General features: G+C 40.9%; 1 protein-coding gene across 1 annotated transcript in view; it reads left to right on the top strand.

Moving 5' to 3' along the window:
* The window catches only part of PEX14 (peroxisomal biogenesis factor 14), an 87,950-nt gene that overhangs the window by 2,377 nt on the left and 74,281 nt on the right, over nt 1-11,292 (top strand). The window contains exon 2 of the mRNA XM_009289780.1: nt 6,630-6,677. Within this exon, the coding sequence (XP_009288055.1) occupies nt 6,630-6,677 (48 nt within the window). The remainder of the gene's footprint in view (nt 1-6,629; nt 6,678-11,292) is intronic.

The following is an 11,292-nucleotide window of genomic DNA, read 5'->3' as shown; positions in this document are numbered from 1 at the left end:
GTAGCTGTGCAGGCCTGGCCCCTAGACACTAGGCGTGCTTTCATTGCAGGGTCTCTCTGTGAAACTCAATAAAGCACTCGGACTGGGGGGGGTGGTGGGGTTAAAAAAAAAAAAAAAGAGGCACAGCCAGAGAGAAAGGAGGCAATTTATGTGTCAGCTGGGTTTTGAAATGAGGTGGAGTACCAGTTAGACAAAATGTTGTTTCTGCCTTGCAACTGCAAGGGAGAAAGATCCTTGAACCAGCAGCATAAAAGGGCAAAGCAATGACAGACGTAGTATAAGCATGGGCAAAAACTGAATTGGGAGGGTAAAAGAGACATGTGGGTTCGCTGGCTTGAGTGCATGCTCAAGAAACATGCTAAAAGCTTAAGATATTTTTAAACTGGGACCTGAAATGAACGGGGGAGCCAGAGGGAAAAATGGGAGTATGATGTAGTGGTATACGGCGTAGGTTCCCGGTCACTTGCACTGGCTTGCTTGTGATCCAGGGTAACTCATGTTTCATTGCAAACTCTACCTACCTCAAGTTTAGTGACCTCCTGGCAGCTCTCTCATCTCACCAGTATCTTGGACAGACTCCTGAGTATGTGATACCAATGGAATTTTGTAAAATCCTTTAGGAGGCCGCAGAGGGCCCTCCTGCAGCAGCCAGGAGATGAAAGGTCTGACTGTTTCAGCAACAGGGAAGAAAATAGAGCAAAGTCTGCCACCGACACGCTTTTATGTGCAGTCAATCACTCACATCTATCCAGATTTGACTAAATCGCTGTGAATCTCTGTCGATCCTTTTATTTTGGGCTGAGGAGGCCAAGTTTGTAGGGAACATTATTGAACTAAACTGAAATAGAAATAAATTACATAAAATTCATACTCTGACTAACCAGCACAGATCTCCTCCTAGGCTGTGAAAGGCCAAGTTACCAAACTCACCATAGGCTTGTTGGGCAGTTTTGTATCGGCCACGTGCTTTCAACAGTAGTAGTTTGAGGTGCAGTCCATTCCTCATGCTTCAAGTGAATGCTTTCAGAATGAGGACACCTGAGAACCTGCGCCTGATCCATAAGCCACTTGAGCAGTCTACAAGGCAGCTGACTGTAGGTTTCTGAGAAAGAAATCTGGTTAATTGGCAAATGCGGTTGCCTGAGAAACATTCAAGTTCTCTTGAGTTTGGTTATAGTATCCTCCCATTGCACCCTTTTTTTTAACATTTATTTAGTGTTGCTTTACCTCAAAAGAAGGCTTGATGTTTGGAAATTGAAAAGTCTTGCTTTTTAACGGGCCTCATAAAGGTAGCCAGAGCACCCCCTGGGTTTTAAAATTAAGGACATTAAGAAAGTCACTCTGTCACTGTCTCCGTAGTGAAAAATGGGAATGGTAACTCCTACCTTATGTGTAACGTGGAGAGTTTTCCCGGCATTGTCTGTAAGGAACATAGTGGAGTTAATGCTTGTGCGTTCAGGAAGAATTTGAGGTAAGGCAGAATACCCAGGCTGCAAAGTTCACTTTTCACCACGGAGAGACTATTTTGTGTCAGCTCCTCTGTGGAGGGAGGTGGTCTGAAGCCACTGTGGGTGAAAATGGTCTCCTGGACTGCTCCCCTGCCGGATTCTGTCACATTGTATGCAAAAATGCTGGATTCTCAGGCAATAGCACATTAATTGCTCCCCTTTTGGCTCCTGGCCTCTCATGATGACTTCATTAGTGGCAGTTTGTTTAAAGGGCAGCTCTGGTGGTCTGCCTTGCTTCAGGTACGTGAGGTAGCACTCAAGCTCAGCTAAAGGGTAGCCACACTAATATTTACCCCCTCCACGCACACACCGGCAGCAGCCCTGCTTGTGTATTAACTTTCCTCCTTCCCCACATTGTGTGCTTGTGTGGAGACAAAGGGATTGTTCTGTCTGGCCAAGGCTATCCATGCCTGACAGATATCCCTGTCTTCACCATCCAGTACGTGTCTTACCCTGGTTGCACGTTCCCCATCCAGAACTCTAGCTGAGCAGCGTTCAGCGCTCTCAAATTCTGTTGGCTTGGATGGGATTTGAGAGAATCTTGCAGCTTTGGCCGGAAAAAGGGGGTGCAATTGAAGAATGTCTAGCACAGTAGATGAATTCTTAAGGGGACAATTTTGGAATAAAACAAAACAATGAAAATATCTTTATTAGTCTACCAGAATGTAAATGCCGCTCCTCTTATGCAACCATTGCAGTTTTGACACTGTTATCAAATGCGTGGAAAAAGTTGTCGCCGTTGCACACTAAACGTTTAGAGAATTTAAAAAAAAAGTTTACTTTCTACCACTGATGATGTTTGTTTATTTATTGCCAAGCATTCAACACAAGGCTATGAGTAGTAGCACTGCCCTGCTTAACATGTTTATGTTTGGGTCCTATTGTTTTTTCTATTGCAAATCTAGTTAGTTTAGATGCTGAAAAGGGAGTGTCAGATATCTTTTGGCTTATTATCTGTTTTTCTTAGTTTAATTTTCTCATTCTCATGAATTAATATATTGCCTCAAGCATTGTGGGGAGGGGGGAGTGTTGCAGCTCAAATGAAATAATTTACATAGAATTATATTCTAAAGGCAATAAACATTTCTACCAGAGATTTTAAAATATTTGGTTTTGTTTAGAAATTGTGTTCCTCGGGCCTTAGCAATGTCTTTACTAAAAAATAAACCAAAGAAAAGATCCCGTCTCTCTGTTACTATTCCTTATAGTAAAGAAAGGAAAGAGCAAGATGATGGTATAGCCTGTGAAAAGAATAACCGATTTCTGATTTTTCTTGGCTATCAGTATTTCTTTGATGCTGAATACTTTGGCAGTATATTTGGCGAGTCTTCTTGGCTCAGCCAGCCAGCAACCCAGTCCTCTGGTATTCCATTTAACCGTAAATCCCCATAGTGTGAGAAAAATTGAAATTCTTTAACATTGATTGGCAGTAGTGTTGTTGGTTTAGATAAGTATGTCTAAATTTTTCCAAGCTGCTTAGTGTGGGACACAAAATGATGCCTAATTATCTGTACAATTATGTGCAGAAGCCGAGAATCCTGTAGCCTGGAAGTCAGTATGTAGCTGGTCTGTGTGAGTCATAAAAGGCTTGAAATTGTTAAAGTCAATGGCTGAATTTGACTTGGTACCAAAATGGTGGTGCAGCCATTGAGGTAGGACAGGCAGAGTGGATTCTGTACGTGGGATTCTTTTGTTTGTTGCGTAACACTGGAAGGCTCACTATGCTAAAAACAGACTACATGTAAATTTAATGTAAGAGACTGAGAAAGGAGAGATGGTAAGGTGAAAAGAATGCATTGGTGTTCCAACATCTTTTATACTTGGTGATGTTCTTACATGTGGTTTAGTGGGGAAGCAAGCAGAGTACAAAGGCCCAAATCTTAGTTGTTTTCTTTCGAAAGCTTCATTATACCCACTTTGGATTGAGTCTACAGCATCTAGGTGCATTTTTTCTTCTTTTTAACTACCTTCTAAGGAGGTAGTTAAAGCAAATTTCAGAGGTTGAAAGATACCTGATTTGTTGCTCCAGAGACTTAATTCCCTAGCTGCACTGTTAGTCAATATATACATAAATTTTCCTCCCCACTTGCCTGTAGCTCTTGACTATTAAGCCTCTGGATTCTCTGCCTTAAAAGATGGTTTATGGTGAAGATAAGTGGTCTCTGGACCGTGATGTCCATTGTTTTCATGAAATACAGGCTATTGAACAGCCATCACGTGGAAAGGATGGAATCTTCCTTGACTTGTCTCGGAGCTAACATGTTCTGAAGGGTTACTGTCCCCTACCTTATTAAGACTAGTTCCTTTGCTGTTACACTACGCCTTGTACTTGGAAGTCTTGCTGGAAGGAAAATGCAGATCTCATTTAAAATGTTGGTAGCTTTGGACAATGCAGTCAAAGTACCATAAATTATCCAACTAATCATATATATGTCATCAGGTTACGTACAAGCACACGTCAGAATTTTTGGTTATTTGTCTTCAGGATCAAGACTCTTTCCTGTCAATATGATGCATGTTTTCTCACAGTAACCTAGGCTTCATTTCAAATCCTCCTTCGGGCAGTTTCCCAGATTGGCCAAATTTTTTGTGGAGTGACAGTCCACAAATACTAGTGCAGCTCCTTAGGGCAGAACATACAAGCTCTAGTACTTAGGATGCTGTGGGAATTTTCTGAAGATAGGAATTCTCTGGTGGTTTCTTTCTTTGTGCCTTTGTGACTTTACTGTTTGCACCACACATCTGTAGTTTTTCTCTTTGCAAAGTCAGCTTAAGTAGTTAAAATGCTTTGAATTTTCCTTGAAACATGCTACAGAAGAGCAAAATATGTACATTCTTAGAAAGCTGAACACTTAACACAAGTGGCTTGATGGAACAATTCCATGGAAATAGTAGTTAACAGCTATAGGTGCTTTTTTGAAGTATTCCACAGGAATTTTATCTGTGCTGCTCTTCATCTGCCTCTTCTAAGCAGTTCTGACCCTGTGCTAACTGAATTTGGTGAGAATCTTTTCTTTGACTTCAGTGTGCTATGAATCAGGCCCCAATATTTTAGAGTACTAGCCATAGTAAGATATCTGTGTTAGTTCTGGGATTTGACTGAAGAAATAAAATAGAGCATATGCACCAAATAAGTTTATCCACAGCTTAAACAGGTTCAGTTAACTTATTAATAAATGATGCAAGCCATATTCTTGTGTTGATTCTCATATGTTTTCCGTATTTTTGGAGGTGGGTGGATCTTGAGACTGTTCATTATTTTTTTTTCATCCAGCTGTAAAAGATTGGAAAGCAGATATACTATGTGTATAAAAACGGGAGGTCAGTGACAAGGCTGAAGAGAGAAGAGCCTTTTTCTTGGTATCACATAGCATTGTCTCCACTACAGACAGACCAGGCAGTGTGACTCCCAGTATGGTGTTGAAGCTGATATTTGCAGTGGTTATGTCAAGTGAATTCTTAGTGGCTGAAATTTTTGCGGATATGTAGTGGAGTAACAAAAATGATGGTGACTGCACATGAAGAGACTCAGGGCCTCTCTAGAGAATCGCTGCCTAACTGTGAGATCTGGCTGGGCCCTGGTGATGATGCTTAAGTCTGGAAGCAGCTAAGTTGCAGTATATTTGAGTTTCTGGCACCCTCTTGTGGTAATTATTTTTATCTATATTTTTTGCGTATTTTGTAGATGGGAAGAAAAAATCTTGAGGTACTTTGAAGGTGTGGTATATTGCATAAAAGTGATGAATACAACTGGAGGACAAAAAGTCACTTAAGGACCTTTATGCTATCACTTGATTTCTCTTTCCCTATACTCAATGAATAGGATCCCTTTTCTCTAACTGAGCCTCAAAACTTGTCTTCATTACTAATAAAACTGCATTTTTTTACCATTGAGGTAACCGGTATGTGTCACCTCTCCTAAGATAAAAAACCCACAGTGAAGGCAATATGGTTTAGACCATCTTAACATCATGTGAATCCCATTTGAAAGTAGATGGTAGACCAAGATAAGTATTTTATGGTAAAACTTAGGTGTCTCTACCTTGGGAGAGCTGATATATGCTAGTTACACAGAGATCAAACTGCTTTTTTTTGGCAGTGAAGAAAAACCCAGAGAGTAATTCTGTAAAACATGGGACTATGCTAAAATGTTATACCTGTTCTTGATGAGCGAGTGAATATGAGCAAAACTGCAGGTGAGCCTGGAGGGTGGAAGCTCCTGAATGTTAAGTCTAGTCCAGTCTTTGGCTTGCTGTCCTGCTTTAATCACATAGTTTCACTTTCGTCCTGTGTACTACCCTTTCCTAGTGTGCAAGGTAAGGTGTTCAGCATCTGCCCTAAAGCTACATCTCTTAATTATGAGTGGGAAACAAGGATGGTACTGGTATTGCTGACATATCGTGAGGTTTAGTTAAATCATAGTTGTTCTGAAATCTTTAGAAGAATAGTGTGGAAAACAAAGGGCGCATTACTGGGTCATGGAAATGGGAGAAGCTCGGTGTCAAATTAAGTTTAGTCCTTCTAGAGAGGAGATGGTGAATCATGGAATCAGAGTGAGGTACCTTTGCATCCACTTCAAGAGCAGTACTTTGGGCTTCTGCAGCATTTCTTCCCTTTAGTATTGCAAAATTCTTTGCGGATGTCAAGTACTCATCAGGTCCCTTTGAGACGGGCAAGTTATTATCCTCATTTCCTATATGATGAAAATGTCCTGTCTTATACCATGCAATGTGACAAGTGTTGCCATCAAGATTTAGCAGAGGGAATCCCAGTTTCATGCTGTGTTTGTTCACTGCACCATGTATTTCAGAATTTGAGTTAGGGTGAACATTTCTTTCACGACATCTCTCAGTAGTCTCTCTGGCTCTTCACTGCTGGATCCCTAAAGCAAGTTCTGCAGATTCTGTGAATTCTGTTGTTTTAAATGGGGACTGCCGGAACTAATTTTTTTGTGTGATTCTGACCTTTTTGTCTTCAGTCCATCACAGAACTGCTACTGATAGCAGAAACAAATGTGTCTGCCTAAATCCTGCTCATAGGAAGAGTGCTCTTAACAGACAAGTATTTCTAATTGTGTCCATCAGGTGGCAATGTAACCTCACTCTTCTTTTTGCTTTACAGGCTGGCTCCTGCCCTGCGACTGAAAATGCAGCATCTCGGGAGCCACTGGTAAGTTCATCAAGAAGCAGCATATAATTTCTTGCTGATCATATAATATACATGAGTTGTTCTCTTTGCTGCATCATTCTGCATCCATTGTTTTGCTTTTCAAAGGAGCTGGTGCTTTGTGAAAAAGGTGTAAACTGCCTTATGTTGCCCTGCTGTTGACCTCTGAATTCTGACCTGTAACCGTAACCTTCTGTCTTTCTGGGGTTAGACATGGGTCACCTAGGCCACTGAGTTGTCCTTGAGCACGGACTGCCTGTCCTAAGTGTGTGCAATGTATGCTCTTGATCAGTGCTTATTTAGTAAAGAGTCTGAAGAAAGACCTGTGCAGCATAATTTGAACTGAGATTCTTAGTGCTGTTGTCTAATAAAAAAAAATCTCTGCTGCTCAGAGACCTCATTCAAGCTGTCTTTATTTTCCGAGTGAGCTTAGAAGTGTCTGGCAGCTGGCAGTGCATGTGATCCAATGTTTTCACTCTAGAACCGTTTTGGAAAGAGCTTGGGTTTTTTTGTGTATGAGGATAACGAAGAGAACCCTGCTTTGTTTTCATTTTTACGGTGATGCAGAGTGGGAAGTGAGCCACCATTCTCTGGAGCTGCAGTATATATATATTTTTTTTTACAACCTCCTTTTTCTTTTTTTCTGTCCTCTTCAGCCATCTATAACTCAGTCAAAACCTTGCCAAAATTCTTAGCCCATGTTATTGTCCTAAACATACAAATCTCTAATAGAGTTCCTTCTCCAGCTTTCATTTGGTGATCATAGTGAATACAAGCTGTTTGCAGTGAGAAGACTCAAGTACTTTCCATAATGATGTGGCACTGGCTACATCGAAGTCTTTTTACCTTGTAACTCTTATCTGGAGAACCCAGGAGATGATTTTTAAAGGAGGGAGATGTGAGTAAAGACTGTGAATTGGGAAGGGTCAGTAAAGTGCATCTAGTGAAAGGGCTATTCATGAATTCTGTTAAGCTCTGCAGTGAAAATCTCTCTAGCCTAGTAACACTGTGCCATCCCTTAATTGCATAGACATCTGTACGTGAGATTACCTGACGTTGTTATTGACACCATGTGCTTTGTGATGGATTTGGTGGTTTGGTTTTTGGGGTTGGTTCCCCACCCCACTCCTTAGGAAGGTCATAGCAGGCAGCAGATCATCACAGCCTGTGCTGGTCGACAGTTCGTTCTCTTTCTCAAGGCAGATTCTAACATTATCTTTGATATAATTAATTTCTCACTGTGTATGCAACTGAAGAATTGCTCAGAGGAAGCATGTAGCAGTTGTGTATCTTTCTGTATAGGTGTATATTCCTACCATATAAAAATATTTATAAATTTAAGAACTCCAACATAAACTTCACTCTCACAATGGAGAGTCTTGCATGTGAGCTAATTAGAGCCCTCTGAAAGGTGGAGGTTTTCTCCTTGTTTTTTCATTAATTGTTTTTTTTATGTTAAACTCTCACAGTCTCTGTCACGTTTGCTTAGGAGTCATTATTGCTTCCAGCTGAGTATCTGTAGAAGCCTTATTAAATGAGCAGTTCAGTTCTGTGAGCCAGATGACCTAACTTCCACCACACTACTGTGGCTTCTCTGTAGCCAGGATCATGCGTGCTGCTTTCTAATGCATGCAGTAGATCTCGGTCCATAAAGCAGACTTGTAGGCACATGGCGCCATGTCATAAAAATGTTTACGGAAACACCAGAACAAACTATGGCATGAATCCAACAAATGGCTCTGTATGGGAAAGCCATGTGCTCAGGCCTATCAGTGCTGACTTCAAATCTGGTGTTAAGCAGTTGAAGAAGAATTACAGAATCCAGAGGAGGGAGACAAGAGTCTCATGACCAAATTCTGCTCTGTACCCCCTCACCTTTTTTGACTTAATTGATGACAGTGCTTCATAGGACTGAGACCTGTTTGGAACATATCAGTGGTGTTACGCACAAGTGTGAGAAAGCAATAGAATTAAAACATCTTGCATTGTATCAGCAGATGTCATTATAGGCTCAAGCTGTTTTTGTATTGTATTTGTGATTCTAATGGGCACTGTATCCTGCAAGGTGCTAAATACCTTCTGCTCTGTGCTCAGTGGCACTGTCTTCTGTGTACTCTGTACCCCCGCAGTCTTGCTGCTTTCAACAGGAATCCAGGAGAAGCCATGATTTCTAGTTGTTTGCAAGAGGACTTCAGCGTTCTGCAAGATCATGTAGTAGATGCAGTCTGACACATCATATTGTGTCCTGCATTTTGGGTCTTCAGAGCATACCTTGCTAAGGTTTATGGCCTTACTAAGGCCTTCAGAATGGAGCCCTACAAACTCATGTCACACTCCTAATTGCTCTTTCTTCAACCCACTTCTGATGTTTTGAACTACCAAACTGGAGATAAGGGACTCCACGTCCATGCCATTAATCCCTTGAGTTATCCAGTGTCCTTACAATAAACTGTCCCAACTGAAAAATACTTCCTAATAAGAGGTCATTGTGTTATAGTACTGACAGTGGAGAATGAGTTGGAGGGGGATGGGAAAAGCTATAATTTTTGCAGCAGAGAGCGGACACTCATTTCCCTAGCTGTCGGTCTTGGCCCATTAAAATTTGCCGTGTAGCTCCATAGTGGGAACTGTAACCTTGTGTTAGCAGAGTGTCAGCATCTCGCTCTGCTGCTGTTTACAGCCACGTTTGTCATCGTCAGTGCAGGATCAGCTTCTCCTTGAGTCCAGCTTATCAGCGAACACTGCTGCATCCCTTTCTGCTTGTATGTGAAGCCACCCCTGATAATCCTCTGAACACTTGTGGAATTGGAATAGGTTTGTCTTTTTGCAACCACTCAAAGTCCTGGGATGTGCAAAAGATGTAACCACATAGGACAAAACCCTTTTCTGTGAGGTTACAGTGTTAGAAAATCCCCTTTTCTTCTCGATTCTTTGTTTCTTTGGTCTAATTTCTCTCTTTAGTGGAATTATGTTGTCTTTTCTGCTTCTCTTTTTAGCCTGTTTTGTCTCTCCCTAGCAGCATCTTGTAGCTTTTTAACCATACTGTCCTGCTTTTGAGATGTTTTCAAGAGCTTGAATATATTTGTTGTTGGCCTTTGCTTTCTGCCGAATCTGGTGCAGTCTAAATTACAGCTATGAAGGTTATACATATGATTGCCCCTAACATGAGCCTGGGTTGTAGGAATAAGCTAAGGAAGCAGAGCTTATAAGCGAGGCCTTTCCACGTGCTGCTTGTTTGTTGTTTTGGTTTTTTTTTCCTGCCACAAAACATACTCATTCCCTTGCTGGTGCTTGGTATCTGGAAGAAGGACTAGTTGTAAATATAAAAGTACTGGTTGTAAATGTAAAACACTCTCTTGGTTTCTCACTAAGTTACAAGATCCCTGGATCATGGTATGAGGAGCAGGGTATTTTCTTTTGCAGGATTATTTAACTTTTCTTCTTTTATTTTTAGCATGTGCTGTTTCTTTCTGTTTCTTGCTGCAGATGATAGCAGTTAGCACTGAAATATGGACATTGTATTCCCTTTTTTACAGGCTGTCGAAAGGTACAAGGTAACAAGAATTACTGCTGCCTTTATAGCAATTAGTGTAGAGTTTGTTGATATGTGCTGGAGCCCTTGTGGCTTTTCCCCACCCTTTGTTAAACTAATTTTTAAATTTTTAAGGGTCATGATAATGGCCAGAATACTTTTAACACCCCTTTTTGTGCAAACGTCATAGGGTACACTGCAGACATTAATTATCATGTTTAGGGAAAACGTGTGTGTTATCTCCATTTTCTAGAAAAGCTAATTGAGATATACAGGTTACCTGTTTAGCCAGGTTCATCCAGCAAGTTGGTGGCATAGATGTGAGACCTAGTCTGTTGGCCTGGTAAAGGAGGCAATTTCCATTTCAGGGGCTTCATTCTGCTCCTTTTATGTCTTTGGAAAAGCCTCTAGCCTTGCATGTGTAATACATTTTTTAAAAGTGATTGTGGTACACTGCTACTTCCTTAGTTCATCCTTTTTCTGGTTTTGACTACTTTTCCGGTGATTGAGGAATAATGAAAAAAATGGAGAGCAGAAAAGAGACTTGACTTTTCTATATCCATCGTGTATCCACAGGCACAAAGTCACTTTGGTCAGTATGTCCATGCTGAACACATTCAGTGTTTGTATTTATGCTTTCCTGAGCCATCAGTTGAGATCTCAGATTGAAGCCATGATGTTGGGGCTTTGTTATGGGTGTATTTAGTTCCTCTATGTTTTTTGTGTTCAGCTGCTAGGTTTCCTTGGAAGTAAACCAGTAAAATTTGTGATATGTGTTTATAATGGATAACACTTTTGAAACTGAAACTGGATAGTTCCTTACCCCTTTTCTCAGCTGCCTGGATTTGGGTGCTTAGCATTCAGTGACAGACAATAGAATTATTAGGTCCTCTCTGTTTCGTTGCCTCCTTTTAAACCTTATGTGTTCTGTTAAGCTTCCTCGTAAGTAGACTGTGGTTAAAGAGAATTTCATTTAGGTTTTCCTAGGAAGGAGCTTTGCAATCGAGATTTTAAGTTTGACTACTTTTAGGTCTAACTGGTGTAATTAGAAGTTGATGGAGCCTGACACTAACAATACCGTTGTCT

The sequence above is a fragment of the Aptenodytes forsteri genome, unplaced genomic scaffold, assembly GCF_000699145.1.
Source record: "Aptenodytes forsteri isolate BGI_AS27 unplaced genomic scaffold, ASM69914v1 Scaffold61, whole genome shotgun sequence".
NCBI lineage: Eukaryota > Metazoa > Chordata > Aves > Sphenisciformes > Spheniscidae > Aptenodytes > Aptenodytes forsteri.
This window is presented reverse-complemented; position numbering and strand designations above follow the sequence as displayed.